This window comes from Linepithema humile, chromosome 4, assembly GCF_040581485.1.
Source record: "Linepithema humile isolate Giens D197 chromosome 4, Lhum_UNIL_v1.0, whole genome shotgun sequence".
Taxonomy (NCBI): Eukaryota; Metazoa; Arthropoda; class Insecta; order Hymenoptera; family Formicidae; genus Linepithema; species Linepithema humile.
The window spans coordinates 6363478-6379954 of record NC_090131.1 but is presented as its reverse complement, the minus strand read 5'-3'; the positions used below and the strand labels follow the sequence as shown (position 1 = coordinate 6379954).

Genomic DNA, 16477 nt, shown 5'->3' with positions numbered 1-16477 from the left:
AATCGGCGAGTATAGTCACAAGAAAATAAACAATTGACGCTGTCTTACAAGAACATTTTGTTCTATGTTATTTTGTAATTATGCAGAATTATGGAACTTAAGTTAAACTACATAACACTAAAAAATAGTATCTTGAAAAAAGAGAATTTGTAATATGTTTGACCGAGCAATAGGTGAGAATGAACATTTCTTCGTCGACATCGTCTCTGTCAAACGCGTTTTAACATCTCTAGAGAGATGATCAATATATACGATTATTTCAGTCTCAATCGAATATTGTTGCTGGCAATTGGATTGTGGCCTTATGAAAAATCAAAATTTGCTCAATTCTATTCAATATGCTGTTTTAGTATTCTGATAACTTGTATTATATTTCAGGTATGTTATAATCTTTTAATTTTATTATTTTTTAAATTTTATTTATTTAATTATATTATTATATATATTGTGTAGTACATCCCAGTCTTATCAAGTCATTTTGTTAATTTTTAATAAATTTGGAGTCGATATTTCTTTAACTAAAAAACCGAATCTATAAGCAATTGATCATAATGTTGAAATATTTTGTTCAACAATAAGTTAATACATACGCGCATGAGTTGTATGTGTGCGTGTAATTATTTTATACTATTATTATTAAATAAAAGTTATGCTATAACTGTATAACATATTTATCATATCACTATTATTTTTATATATGGAATGACTTTTATATTTTATGGAATAGTAATTATGAACTGGAGTTTATAAATTAATATGTTGAATCATAAAATAAGAAGAGAAATCTTTTTAATATAATTTTGTTGGAAAATTATTATTTACAGTTCTCAACATTTGTGACTTCAAAATGTACTGTAGATCTTGTTATTCAAATTCTTTCTCCCGCGTCTGCTTTTACTGGCATAACAATAATGTATAACTCGTTTTATATTAACAATGAAACAGTAAGTTTGTTATCTATTGCATTCGTTTGAATAAGCATTCCTGAGATAAATAACATTGCTTATTAGTTTTTTTTTCAAACTTTATTCAAACAAGTGGCATAAGCTTATTAAAATAACAGGTGAAAAGTTTAATGGAGCAGTTACAACATATTTATGGTAATTTAAGAGACAACAATGAAATCGCCATTGTAGAACGATACGGAAATTATGCAAAACGTTACACAGCCGTACTCGCAAGTAAGATGATATATTTTAATTCATATTCCATTTTGTATTTAAATCGATTAAAGACTTTATTTTACTGAAGCCGTTTAAGTTACATAAACTTTCAACTTTAAACTCAATAAAAATATATATTTACTACTTTATTAGTAAGATATTAATTGCTTATAATGTTGTTTAGTGGTAATCATATTTGCCACATCGTTTGTAATAGGTGTCCAATTATGGTTCAATTTTCGTGTTGTTATTTTATCTATAAAAGAACCTCGACCACGTTATTTACTACTTAGAATTGAATACTTTGTCAATGAAGAGAAATATTTATATTTACTGCAATTGCACATGAATGCAGCTATCTGCATAATAACAATTACATTAGTATCAACAGGGGCAATGTTCATTGCGTATTTTCAACTTGTTTGCGCATTGTTTCAAATTGCTAGGTAAAACACTAAACATGACAATCGAAAAAATATAATTAAAAAAAACTTTATTTTATTATGTGAAATGAGTGAAGATGTTACACTCTGGCAATGACAAAATGTTAAGAAATTTTTATATAATTATTTTTTTAGCTTTGATTTAAAAACGAATTTCAATAACAGAGGGAGTCAAGTATATAATAAAAGTAATCATTATACACAATAATAATATAAAATAAATAAATTTTATTTTGGTTAATAATTTTTATCTCTATTTCTCTATGTTCTATGATCATATTCTTAAAATTTATCCCTTTGTTTCTACGTTATTCCAGATGTTGTAATTTCATTGATAATTATTTACATTATACATTGGCAAAATTATCAAAATTAAAATTGCTTAAGTAAAATATTATTATTCAACTTGCAATATCTTTGTAATTATTTATTTTTATGCAGTTATAACAATTACATTATTCACAGTTACCGTATCAAATACGCAATGCAGATTTATACAATACGAGGTATTATTTTGCTGAGCGAAAATATGATTTATAAGAGAATAGTTTATGCTGTAGACATTCATCGCAAAGCTATAATGTTGGTATTTATTTTATAAATAAATAATTATATATGAAACATAATATATAACATGTATATAATAGTAACATATGTTTATTTATTTTTAAAGGTTTTCAGAACATTTAGTATCTAAATTTGAAAGGACATTCATGCTTTTAATAATGTGCGGAGTGCTTTCCTTGAGTCTAAACATTTATTGTGTAAGTTTTGTTTCCTTCTGTTTGTAAATATGCATTTAATAAAGTTTTATGATATGTCTTCATGTCATTTTATGTTAATTAATTTTATTGAAAGAAAAATTCATTTATAAGTTGATAAAATAATCTTTTATTATAATATAAAGTGATTAAAATGAGATCTATGATAACAATATGAACTTACAACACTATTTTTTTTATTTGTAAAAATATTTATGTTGGCAATATTAAGTTATAGTTTTGAATAATATACAATTAATATACTATAAGTTTTGAATAAAATACTATTTTAAATTATAAATTCTTTAAACTAATTTTTATAAACTAATCAAACATTAAATCTCTCGTGTTAGACTTTTCAGAACATGTCATGGAAATATGCTACAGATTTTGCATTCTCTTTGATATTAGCATGTAGTACTATTATGTACATGTTCTTAGCCAATCTTATTGGACAACAAATTATTGATCACAATAATCATGTATTTATGACCGCGTAAGCAATATTTTGCAATTCATCAAATTACAATATTTAGTAATGCTGCTTTCAGAAGTTTATTAATAAAAATTACTTAGTATTTTTTCTTTTCATTTTTTCTGGATTTTTTCTTGCTTTGTTACTATTATTTTATATTTATGTAATTAACAATATTAAAACAAAAAAGTTAAAGAAGACAAAATATATCACATACATAAAATTAAAATAATGGATTACATTGCTCAAAGAAAGCATGATTGCTATGGCTAAAGTCATTGTATAATATTTTTTTTACTTTTTTTCTTAATTTAACGTAGTCACATAATAAAAAAATGATAATATAAGGACTTAATTAACTTAAGGAAATATTATAAGGACAGTGCAAGGAAAAAAGTGAAAGAAAAGAGAGAAAATTAGAAGAAAAAGTATTTAAATAGTTGCTATCGTAAGAATTTCTTTTGGAAGGAAAGGATTTACTTTGAAATATACGAAACGCGAAATGCACACTTTATGTCATATAAATTATAATTTCAGCAGTAGATATATGGGTGGATTTTTGCATTGCCCCTGTGAGCTAGGGCTATGAAATTGCGTAGTTGGACTGATTAGGAGCTGAGGAATCTATTGCGCGTAGTTTCAACTTCGGCAAAAGCACAGAAAAAAAGTTAAGAGTCGAAAAGAGCCGAATTTATTAACTAAAATGAACTATTTATATGTATACTGATTTTTTTGCCATTTAGAAATGCTACAGGGGATGTTGTTCTGTAGTATAATTATAGACTTTGTTGCGCATCGAAAGCACCAGGCGATGGAGTTAAACCTTGCTTTATGCAAAAAATTGCAAACCCACAATTAGTGGGGGTCTGTTTTAAATTTTCACGCTTGGGCGGGGTGGGGCTCCTGCACACCCACTCCAAAAAACTCTAATTAACCTACGGTTAAGTTAATCTAACCAAAGGTCAGGTTAGGTTAGGTTAGGATTTATTGGAGTGGGGGTGCAGGGGCGGAGCCCTTCCTCCGCCCACGCATTCTCTTTACTACACATAAATAAATGAATCTGCTAAGAGTATGCTAAGAGTAGAGCTCTATTGAATGTACAAAGTCTCAGAAAATTATGTTCCACTCAGTAAACTTTTTTTGTTAATAACTTTTTTTCTGCGCGTTTGCCGAAGTTGAAACTACGCGCACTAAACCCCTCATCTCCTAATTTATTTATCTACGCAATTTCATAGCTTTAGCTCACAGCGGTCATTCGGAACTCTAGCCAAATGTGATTATCAAAATTCGGTCCTTAGCAGTTGTTTAAGTAATAAATATTGAAAAATAAATAGATATTTTATTCTATTTATTTATCAATCTATTAACAAATAAAAAGATAGAATAAAAAAATATTAGTATTTGCATAATGTACATATAATAAATAAATTTACTCACCGTTCATTGTATCCTAACTAAGTACGCCATGCGCTGTACTTATGAAAATTAAATATATATATATTTTAGTTATTATAAAAAATATATTGTGTGGTTATTATAATACATAACTGCATGTAATAAATTGTGTGAATAATTATTAAAACATTTTTATAAATATTTAATATTTTAATAAATATGTTTAAATATCTTGATAAATATTTGATAAAAACAAATTTTCTAATTGTATATATGTATGTTCTCAGGATTTCATACGATATAATCTAATACATTTTTTAATAAATAATAAATGAATAATTGTATTTACCAGCTAGGGTATTGATGTTTGTTTCATCCGCAACAGCTTTATCAATGAATATCAGAAAATCACATTTACAGTTATACACACTACCAGACAAAAATTAACAAAAATAATTGTACTTTATACATATCGGTAGATGCGGTCGTGTTTCGCGCGAAATTTATACGTAACGCAATGAAGGACCGCGTATTTTTATGCAAGTTTTTTACTTACGCAAAAATCACGTCTACATATCGCAAATTTGTCAATGCACGGTACACAAAACACAAATACATTCATGCCGTCGTCTAAATAGTTGATGATACCTCGTTAATTGCGAATACTAGCAATCAATAATATCTTCCAGTAATTGCTCGTGTTTAATCATTCATGATAAATATTCATATTTATATACACTTTTAACTTCGATAGAACACATTGTTTACCGCAGAATGTTCGCGTTTCCTTTGAATCGACGTACGAAATGGACGTACGGAAAGAACGATCGCAAAATAGCACGCGTGACGTAACTTCGATGTATTAAACCGAAGTGACGTCACGCGATTTTTAATATCTCGATATTTTCCATGTTTTTAACATCACGAATGCGCATTCCAGCCATATATAATTATTATTTGCAATTATTATTTCTTAAATTATCTAAAAATATTTATTAAACATTTATTAAAAATTTTAAATATTTATTTACACATTTTATTGCACTTTATTGCTCTGCCTTAAACAAAATATATAGGTAATATATAATATGGTAGCATATACATAATATTATATGCAACTCTCTGTAATAATTAACATATGTTTAACGAAAAAATAATAACTAAAATATATATTAATCCCTCCATAGTTGATGAATATACTTTTTGTTAAATGTAATACAATAACTGGTAAATAAATTTATTTGTTATAAAAATTACACAAAACACTGGTTTCAATTGCATATTTTGTGAATTTTTTCTGTATAGTACATTTGACTGATTCACATTTATTAATATTAAAATGTATTACTAATATTTTCTGTTACACTCACTTTTTTATTCTAATGTAATCATATACTTAACAAAATGTGAAAAATAATGTTAATAAATAATGTTAATAAAATAAGAAAAAATATTCTTAAAAATCAGTCAAAATTATGAAAGTTTGACTGTAAAAATTAATATCGTATACAAAATAAATATGTGCTATGAAAATTACATCTACTCCTATTTTTCTCAGTTTGTTGATATATTATATTGTCATACAGATATAAAATTCAGTGGTATCTAACTCCTATACGTATACAAAAAATGATATTGTTCCTGCTGCAAAGAGGCAACAAAGTTTTTGGACTAAGTATTGGTGGATTGTTTATGGGATCTATGGAATATTTTGCCACGGTATAAGATATTTTATATATTTAATTATATTTTAATATATTATAATTTTTTTAGAAAGACAAAACAACTTTTTATTTTTTGTTACAGCTTGTTAATGCATCCGTATCTTACTTTACCCTTCTATATTCTGTAGGATAAAAACCGTGTCAGTTGAGGTGTATTGGCATAAAATTAATAAATAATTAATAATATAATTAATTAATAAATAAAAATATGGTATAAAATATGGAATATTTATTTTATTAAATAAAACGTGACGTAATAGATGTATATACAAATTAGAGTTATGTCACTCTAATTTCAACTCAATGCTGCTACGTTAACAGCATTGATCATAATTTCTGACTATATCATTATTGCAGAATTTAATTATCAATTTGTTTTTTTTTGCAGTGTAGATTTTATTACATAAATGACTCACATGCAGATTTTGTCAAGAAAGATATAATTATATAGTCCGATTATATAGTCCATTATTATAACATATGAAATATATATTTTATATATATGGTATAAGTAAGTACAAAAAATATTTCAATAAAAAATTATTATAGATTTTATATTCACAAAATAATTTACACCATGTTGCAAAGATATAAACACTGCTGTAAAATTATGTATTTTTATACCAAGCACTATTGTACATGTTCCCTTAGCAACAATATCCATATAGTACATATGTATATATAATATGCACGAAATATTTCACATTTTTGCGATTATAATTGATAAAAGTTATATAAAAATTGTTTATGTAACGCAGCTTAACACAGCTTTTTTAAGGTACATATATTATGTTTTGAGATTTCTCGGCATTCTTGTTCGTTCCTTGTCGTTCGTTTCTTTGTCGCTTGTCATTGCTTTCTAATAATTACAAATATTTCTATTCATCTTGCAATAGAAATATGCTAAAATGTGTATAAGTATAAAAATTGTATTATTTGCAGTCATCTTATCAAGCATGCAATGCAGATTTATACAATACAAGGTATCATTCTGTTGAGCGAGAATATGATTTATAAGAGAATAATTTGTGCTATAGATATTCATCGTAAAGCTATGATGTTGGTATTTATCTCACAAAACCTATATAATATGCGTAGTAATATTATATAGGTTTTGCTTGTTTTTAAAGGTTTTCAGATTGCCTAATATCTAGATTTGAAATGTCATTCATGATTTTAATAGCATTTACAGTGATTACTATGAGTCTTAATATTTTTCGGGTAAGGTTTGTTTTTTTTTGTTTTACATATTTAATCAAGTTATAAGTTATATGATATCTCTTAGTGTTAATTTGTGTTAATAAAACTTGTTGAGAGGCAAAATTTGTACTAAGCATTGATAAAATTATTTATTATTATAATATAATTTAATTAAAATGAAAGACAGAGAGAGATGTGCGATAACAATTTCAACTTACAATTTTTTTTTATTCTTCTAAAACGTGTGCCTTGGCATATGTTAAATTATTGTTAGATAAAAAGTTCTGCATTACATACTATTCTGAATTACAAATTATTTAAATAAGTTTTTATAAACTAATCTAGACATCAAAAGTTTTGTGCTAGGTTCTTCAAATTGTGTCATTCAAATATACTAAGGATCTTTCGCTATCATTTTTATTAGTAATATATTGTTTCATAATTCTGTTCCTAAGTAACTTAACTGGACAAAAAGTTATAGATTACAATAATCATTTATTTATGACTGCGTAAGAAATATTTTGCAATTTATCAAGCAATAAATAATAATATTGCTGTACAAAGTTTATTAACAAAATATAATCAAGTTTTCGTATTTTTATTTTAAATTGCTTTGTTCAATTTCTCTAATATTCTAATGTAATTAATTACATGCGTAGACAAATTTATAAAAAGTAACAAGAAAATGTAAAAATTAAATTTAAAAAAATATGAAAGTTTGACTAAATTCATATTGTTTACAAAATATATGTGTACTGTGAAAATTACATACATACCCTTATTTTTTTTAATTGATATTATATTACATATAGATATAGAATTCGGTGGTATATAACTCCTATACGTATACAAAAACTGATATTGTTTCTGTTACAAAGAGGCAATAAAACTTTTGGGATAAATGTCGGTGGATTGTTCATGGCATCTGTAAAGTGTTTTACTACGGTATAAAATATTTTATAATTCATAATATATTAGTACATTAATATAATATATTTCAATATGTTATAATATTTTAAAAAGAGAAAACATATCTTTTTTGTTACAGTTACTTAATGCATCCATATCTTACGTTACCGTCATGTATTCTATAGGAATATGAAAAACGTTTTAATTGAAACTTATTGGCATAGAACTAATAAAATATGGTATGAGATTTTTTTTATTAAATAGAATGTGACATGACAAATGTATGTACAAATTAGAGTTATGTCATTTTTACAGCATTGATCATAATTGCTGTGATTATGTCATGATATATTAATTATATTTTACTTTAAAATAACTAACATAAGTGAAAAAAAACAATTATTTTACATTGCCAAAAACGAAGAGCTATTTCTTTTGCAGTATAGACTTTATTAAATAAGATGAGACTCATGTAGATTTCATAAAAGGAGATGTAGTTGTATACTTAGTCCGATCATTATGTATTAAATATGTATTTTATATACATATAAAATATAAGTGAGCAAAAAGATATTTCTCTATAAAGTTACTAGATTTGATAAGGCTTTCTCTCAAAATAATTAACAATTTCGTATAAGTATAAATAAATGAATTTAAAACTATATACTAAATAATCCGAAAATATTTAAAAAATTTCTTTTTATAACTACCTTCTGCTAACAAATTATTTTTTATAAAATATGTAAATAAAATTTAGTTTACAAAACTAAATATAAAAGATTAGCACTAACTTGCATTGGACGTAACTTACAAATATAACAATATGCATTATACGGAGTTTGAGTTTATACTAAAATGCGATTCCGCCCTCGTGTGGTCTTTACCCCAGAAATTTTGTCGTGAATATTATATTATGGGAAAAGAACATCTGTCAAATTTCTGTCGACATTAAATCGATCGCTTAATCGGCGAGTATAGTCATAACAAAATAACAAACAATTGTCGCTGTCTTGCAAGAACTTTTTGTATTATGTTATTTTGTAATTATTCAGCATTGTGGAACTTAAGTTATACTACATAATAACACTAAAAAATAGTATGTTAAAAAAAGAGAATTTGTAATATGTTTGATCGAGTAATAGGTGAGAATGAGCATTTCTTCGTCGACATCGTCTGTGTCAAACGCGTTTTAACATCTCCAGAGAGATGATCAATATATACGATTATTTCAGTCTCAATCGAATATTGTTGCTGGCAATTGGATTGTGGCCTTATCAAAAATCAAAATTTGCTCAATTCTATTCAATATGCTGTTTTAGTATTCTGATAACTTGTATTATATTTCAGGTATGTTATAATCTTATAATTATATTATTATATATATTGTGTAGTACATTCCAGTCTTATCAAGTCATTTTGTTAACTTTTAATGAATTTGGAGTCGATATTTCTTTAACTAAAAAACCGACTAATCTATAAGCAATTGATCATAATGTTAAATTATTTTGTTCAACAATAAGTTAATACATACGCACATGAGTTGTATGTGTGCGTGTAATTATTTTATACTATTATTATTAAATAAAAGTTATGCTATAACTGTATAAAATATTTATCATATCATTATATTTTTATATATACAATGACTTTTATATTTTATGGAATAGTAATTATGAACTGGAGTTTATAAATTAATATGTTGAATCATAGAATAAGAAGAGAAATCTTTTTAATATAATTTTGTTGGAAAATTATTATTTACAGTTCTCAACATTTGTGACTTCAAAATGTACTGTAGATCTTGTTATTCAAATTCTTTCTCCCACGTCTGCTTTTACTGGCGTAGTAATAATGTATAATTCGTTTTATATTAACAATGAAACAGTAAGTTTGTTATCTATTCGTTTGAATAAGCCTTCCTGAGATAAATGACATTGCTCATCAATTTTTTTTTAAACTTTTTTTAAACTCAAACAAATGGCATAAGCTTATTAAAATAACAGTTAAAAAGTTTGATGGAGCAGTTACAACATATTTATGGTAATTTAAGAAACAACAATGAAATCGCCATTGTAGAACGATACGGAAATTATGCAAAACGTTACACAGCCGCACTCACAAGTAAGATAATGTATTTAATTCATATTCCATTTTGAATTTAAATTGATTAAAGAGTTTCTTTTGCTGAAACCATTTAAATTATATAAACTTTCAACTTTAAACTCATTAAAAATATATATTTACTATTTTATTAGTAAAATATTAATTGCTTATAATGTTGTTTAGTGGTGGCAATCATATTTGTCACATTGTTTGTAATAGGTGTCCAATTATGGTTTAATTTTCGTGATGTTATTATATCTACAAAAGAATCTCAACCACGTCATTTAATACTTAGAATTGAATACTTTGTGAATGAAGAGAAATATTTTTACTTACTGCAATTGCATATGAATGCAGCTATCTGCATAATAACAATTACACTAGTATCAACAAAGACAATGTTCATTACGTTTTTTCAACTTGTTTGCGCAATGTTTCAAATTGCTAGGTAAAACAGTAAACATAACAACCGAAAAAATGTAGTTAAAAAAAATTTTATTTTATCATGTAAAATGAGTGAAAGTATCCTGACTAACAAAATGTTAAGAAATTTTTACATAATTATTTTCTTATTTTTGATTTAAAAACGAAAATTTCAATAACATAGGGAATCAAGTATATAATAAAAGTAATTATTATATTATAATAATATAAAATAAATAAATTTTATTTTGTTTAATAATTTTTATCTCTATTTCTTTATGTTCTGTGCTCATATTCTTAAAATTTATCCCTTTGCTTCTGCAATATTCCAAATTTTGTAATTTCATTGATAGTTATTTACATTATACATTGGTAAAATCATCAAAATTAAAACTGCTCAAATAAAAAATTATTATTTAACTTGCAATATTTTTGTAATTATTTATTTTTATGCAGTTATAACAATTAAATTATTTACAGTTACCGTATCGAGCAGGCAATACAGATTTATACAGTTCGAGGTATCATTCAGCTGAACGAAAATATGATTTATAAGAGAATAGTTTGTGCTGTAGATATTCATCGCAAAGCTATAATGTTGGTATTTATGTTATAAACATATATATACAGGGTGTCCCAAAGTTCGCGGCCTAACCGTCGTGTACAGATAGAGCGGGTCAAACTGAATAAGTAAGTCCTTTACCACTTTGCGAAATTTTCAATAATTAATTAGAAAATAATTAATAAAGATCCGCCAATCCGCGCAAGTATTCCCCGAGCGCCGAGCGCGCGGCGAGTAGTCACGCGCCGCTCGTGTGTAGTGTGCATAGCTATCCAAGAGAGCGTCCCTTCCACCGCTCTGCCGCGCTTTGTATTATGCTATGCTGGGTGGGTCCTACTTGCCGCGCGCTCGGCGCTCGGGGAATAGTTGCGCGGATTGGCGGATCTTTATTAATTATTTTCTAATTAATTATTGAAAATTTCGCAAAGTGGTAAAGGACTTACTTATTCAGTTTGACCCGCTCTATCTGTACACGACGGTTGGGCCGCAAACTTTGGGACACCCTGTATACAGGGTGTTTTATAATGTCCGTGCCAACGCTCGTGTACGGATAGAGTGCGGTGAACTGAATAGAAAAATCCTTTACCGTTTTGCAATTTTCGCAATAATAATTGAGATATTAATTAAAAGGGATTGACGAATAATCGCGCGTTGATCGCGGCTAGATCGTAGGCTGTACGCTCTAGGCGTGACAGCAATGAGAATCGCATGGCAACGAAAAATAACAACGCATATCACTCCTGCTCTCGCTACGTGTTATTTTTCGTTGCCATGCGATCCTCGTTGTTGTCACGTTTAAAGTGTACAGCCCACGATCTAGCTACGCGCAACGCGTGATTATTCGTCAATCCCTTTTAATTAATATCTCAATTACTATTGCAAAAATTGCAAAACGGTAAAGGACTTTTCTATTCAGTTTACCGCACTCTATTCGCACACGAGCGTTGGCACGGACATTATGAAACACCCTGTATATATAAAATAGTAACATATGTTTATTTATTTTTAAAGGTTTTCAGAACATCTAATATCTAGATTTGAAAGGACATTCCTACTTTTGATAATATGCGGAGTGGTTTCCTTGAGTCTAAACATTTATTGTGTAAGTTTTGTTTCCTTCTGTTTGTAAATATGTGTTTAATTAAATTTTGTGATATTTCTTCATGTTATTTTATATTAAAAATTTTATTGAAAGGAAAATTCATATTAAGTTGATAAAATAATCTTTTATTATAATATAAAGTAATTAAGATGAGATCTATGATAACAATATAAACTTATAACGTTGTTTTTTTTATTTGTAAAAATATTTATGTTGGCACGTATTAGGTTATAGCTAATAAGTTTTGATTAAAATACTATTTTAAATTATAAATTCTTTAAACTGATTTTTATAAACTAATCCAAACATTGAATCTCTTGTGTTAGACTTTTCAGAATATGTCATGGAAATATGCTATAGATTTTGCATTCTCTTTGATATTAGCATGTAGTACTATTTTGTACATGTTTTTAGCCAATCTTATTGGACAACAAATTATTGATCACAATAATCATGTATTTATGACCGCGTAAGCAATATTTTGCAATTTATCAAATTACAATATTTAGTAATACTGCTTTCAGAAATTTATTAATAAAAATTATTTGGTATTTTTTCTTCTCATTTTTTCTGGATTTTTTCTTGCTTTGTTGCTATTATTTCATATTTATGTAATTAACAATATTAAAACAAAAAAGTTAAAAAAGACAAAATATATTACATACATAAAATTAAAATAATGGGTTACATTGCTCAAAAAAAGCATGATTGCTATGGCTAAAGTCATTGTATAATATTTTTTTTACTTTTTTTCTTAATTTAACGTAGTCACATAATAAAAAAACAATAATATAAGGACTTAAGTAACTTATGTGTGGAAATAATATAAAAACAGTGCAAGGAAAAAAGTGAAAGAAAAGAGAAAATTCGAAGAAAAAGTATTTAAAAAGTTGCTATTGTTAGAATTTACTTTAAAATATACGAAACGCGAGATGCACACTTTATGTCATATAAATTATAATTTCAGCAGTAGATATATGGGTGGATTTTTTCATGGCCCCTGTGAGCTAGGGCTATGAAATTGCATAGTTGGACTGATTAGGAGTTGAGGAGTTTAGTGCGCGTAGTTTCAACTTCGGCAATTGCACAGAAAAAAAGTTAAGAGTCGAAAAGAGCCGAATTTATTAACTAAAATGAACTATATATATGTATACTGATTTTTTTGCCATTTAGAAATGCTACAGGGGATGTTGTTCTGTAGTATAATTATAGACTTTGTTGCGCATCGAAAGCACCAGGCGATGGAGTTAGACCTTGCTTTGTGCGAAAAATTGCAAACCCACAATTAGCGGGGGTTTATTTTTAATTTTCACGCGTAGGCGGAGGAGGGGTGCTCCTGCACACACACACACACACACACACACACACCCACTCCAAAAAACTCTAATTAACCTACGGTTAAATTAATCTAACCGAAGGTCAGGTTAGGTTAAGTTAGAGTTTATTGGAGTGGGGGTGCAGGGGCGGAGCCCTTCCCCCGCCCACGCATTCTCTTTACTACACATAAATAAATGAATCTGCTAAGAGTATGCTAAGAGTAGAGCTCTTTTAAATGTACAAGGTCTCAGAAAATTATGTTCCACTCAGTAAACTGTTTTTGTTAATAACTTTTTTTCTGCGCGTTTGCCGAAATTGAAACTACGCGCACTAAACCTTTCATCTCCTAATCTATTTATCTACGCAATTTTATAGCTTTAGCTCACAGCGGTCATTCGGAACTCTAGCCAAATGTGATTATCAAAATTCGGTCCTTAGCAGTTGTTTAAGTAATAAATATTGAAAAATAAATAGATATTTTATACTATTTATTTATCAATCTATTAACAAATAAAAAGATAGAATAAAAAAATATTAGTATTTGCATAATGTACATATAATAAATAAATTTACTCACCGTTCATTGTATCCTAACTAAGTACGCCATGCGCTGTACTTATGAAAATTAAATATATATATATTTTAGTTATTATAAAAAATATATTGTGTGGTTATTATAATACATAACTGCATGTAATAAATTGTGTGAATAATTATTAAAACATTTTTATAAATATTTAATATTTTAATAAATATGTTTAAATATCTTGATAAATATTTGATAAAAACAAATTTTCTAATTGTATATATGTATGTTCTCAGGATTTCATACGATATAATCTAATACATTTTTTAATAAATAATAAATGAATAATTGTATTTACCAGCTAGGGTATTGATGTTTGTTTCATCCGCAACAGCTTTATCAATGAATATCAGAAAATCACATTTACAGTTATACACACTACCAGACAAAAATTAACAAAAATAATTGTACTTTATACATATCGGTAGATGCGGTCGTGTTTCGCGCGAAATTTATACGTAACGCAATGAAGGACCGCGTATTTTTATGCAAGTTTTTTACTTACGCAAAAATCACGTCTACATATCGCAAATTTGTCAATGCACGGTACACAAAACACAAATACATTCATGCCGTCGTCTAAATAGTTGATGATACCTCGTTAATTGCGAATACTAGCAATCAATAATATCTTCCAGTAATTGCTCGTGTTTAATCATTCATGATAAATATTCATATTTATATACACTTTTAACTTCGATAGAACACATTGTTTACCGCAGAATGTTCGCGTTTCCTTTGAATCGACGTACGAAATGGACGTACGGAAAGAACGATCGCAAAATAGCACGCGTGACGTAACTTCGATGTATTAAACCGAAGTGACGTCACGCGATTTTTAATATCTCGATATTTTCCATGTTTTTAACATCACGAATGCGCATTCCAGCCATATATAATTATTATTTGCAATTATTATTTCTTAAATTATCTAAAAATATTTATTAAACATTTATTAAAAATTTTAAATATTTATTTACACATTTTATTGCACTTTATTGCTCTGCCTTAAACAAAATATATAGGTAATATATAATATGGTAGCATATACATAATATTATATGCAACTCTCTGTAATAATTAACATATGTTTAACGAAAAAATAATAACTAAAATATATATTAATCCCTCCATAGTTGATGAATATACTTTTTGTTAAATGTAATACAATAACTGGTAAATAAATTTATTTGTTATAAAAATTACACAAAACACTGGTTTCAATTGCATATTTTGTGAATTTTTTCTGTATAGTACATTTGACTGATTCACATTTATTAATATTAAAATGTATTACTAATATTTTCTGTTACACTCACTTTTTTATTCTAATGTAATCATATACTTAACAAAATGTGAAAAATAATGTTAATAAATAATGTTAATAAAATAAGAAAAAATATTCTTAAAAATCAGTCAAAATTATGAAAGTTTGACTGTAAAAATTAATATCGTATACAAAATAAATATGTGCTATGAAAATTACATCTACTCCTATTTTTCTCAGTTTGTTGATATATTATATTGTCATACAGATATAAAATTCAGTGGTATCTAACTCCTATACGTATACAAAAAATGATATTGTTCCTGCTGCAAAGAGGCAACAAAGTTTTTGGACTAAGTATTGGTGGATTGTTTATGGGATCTATGGAATATTTTGCCACGGTATAAGATATTTTATATATTTAATTATATTTTAATATATTATAATTTTTTTAGAAAGACAAAACAACTTTTTATTTTTTGTTACAGCTTGTTAATGCATCCGTATCTTACTTTACCCTTCTATATTCTGTAGGATAAAAACCGTGTCAGTTGAGGTGTATTGGCATAAAATTAATAAATAATTAATAATATAATTAATTAATAAATAAAAATATGGTATAAAATATGGAATATTTATTTTATTAAATAAAACGTGACGTAATAGATGTATATACAAATTAGAGTTATGTCACTCTAATTTCAACTCAATGCTGCTACGTTAACAGCATTGATCATAATTTCTGACTATATCATTATTGCAGAATTTAATTATCAATTTGTTTTTTTTTGCAGTGTAGATTTTATTACATAAATGACTCACATGCAGATTTTGTCAAGAAAGATATAATTATATAGTCCGATTATATAGTCCATTATTATAACATATGAAATATATATTTTATATATATGGTATAAGTAAGTACAAAAAATATTTCAATAAAAAATTATTATAGATTTTATATTCACAAAATAATTTACACCATGTTGCAAAGATATAAACACTGCTGTAAAATTATGTATTTTTATACCAAGCACTATTGTACAT

At 26.7% G+C, this 16477-nt stretch overlaps 2 protein-coding genes and 1 long non-coding RNA gene across 11 annotated transcripts; 2 read left to right on the top strand and 1 right to left on the bottom strand.

Moving 5' to 3' along the window:
• Nucleotides 1–175: 175 nt before the first annotated feature.
• On the top strand, nt 176–6473 carry LOC136999435 (odorant receptor 30a-like). Of its 5 annotated transcripts, none has more exons than XM_067353540.1 (10): nt 177–378; nt 825–944; nt 1064–1181; nt 1348–1609; nt 2072–2188; nt 2280–2370; nt 2721–2863; nt 5824–5956; nt 6044–6099; nt 6350–6473. In XM_067353540.1, exons 1-9 carry the CDS (start codon nt 238–240, stop codon nt 6092–6094), a joined length of 1176 nt encoding a protein of 391 aa, XP_067209641.1. In that variant the 5' UTR covers nt 177–237; the 3' UTR covers nt 6095–6099; nt 6350–6473. The 5 variants fall into 5 exon arrangements, 4 of the variants coding, with proteins under 4 accessions (XP_067209642.1, XP_067209639.1, XP_067209641.1 ...); XR_010889808.1 differs by having other exon boundaries at nt 178–378; nt 6044–6172; XM_067353541.1 differs by lacking the exon at nt 6044–6099 and having other exon boundaries at nt 176–378; nt 1381–1609; nt 6350–6428.
• A 283-nt stretch (nt 6474–6756) lies between these two features.
• Nucleotides 6757–8893, bottom strand: LOC136999452 (uncharacterized). Its single transcript, XR_010889821.1, has 3 exons — nt 8862–8893; nt 7938–8249; nt 6757–6864 (listed from the first exon to the last, which is right to left on the bottom strand). It is a non-coding gene; the product is annotated as an uncharacterized lncRNA (long non-coding RNA).
• A 3-nt stretch (nt 8894–8896) lies between these two features.
• LOC136999434 (odorant receptor 30a-like) lies at nt 8897–16348 on the top strand. Of its 5 annotated transcripts, none has more exons than XM_067353535.1 (10): nt 8899–9417; nt 9835–9954; nt 10074–10191; nt 10357–10621; nt 11077–11193; nt 12170–12260; nt 12587–12729; nt 15699–15831; nt 15919–15974; nt 16225–16348. In XM_067353535.1, the coding sequence occupies exons 1-9, from the start codon at nt 9277–9279 to the stop codon at nt 15967–15969; spliced, it is 1179 nt and encodes a 392-aa protein (XP_067209636.1). In that variant the 5' UTR covers nt 8899–9276; the 3' UTR covers nt 15970–15974; nt 16225–16348. The 5 variants fall into 5 exon arrangements, 4 of the variants coding, with proteins under 4 accessions (XP_067209637.1, XP_067209634.1, XP_067209636.1 ...); XR_010889807.1 differs by having other exon boundaries at nt 8900–9417; nt 15919–16047; XM_067353536.1 differs by lacking the exon at nt 15919–15974 and having other exon boundaries at nt 8897–9417; nt 10393–10621; nt 16225–16303.
• The last annotated feature ends 129 nt before the right edge of the window (nt 16349–16477 follow it).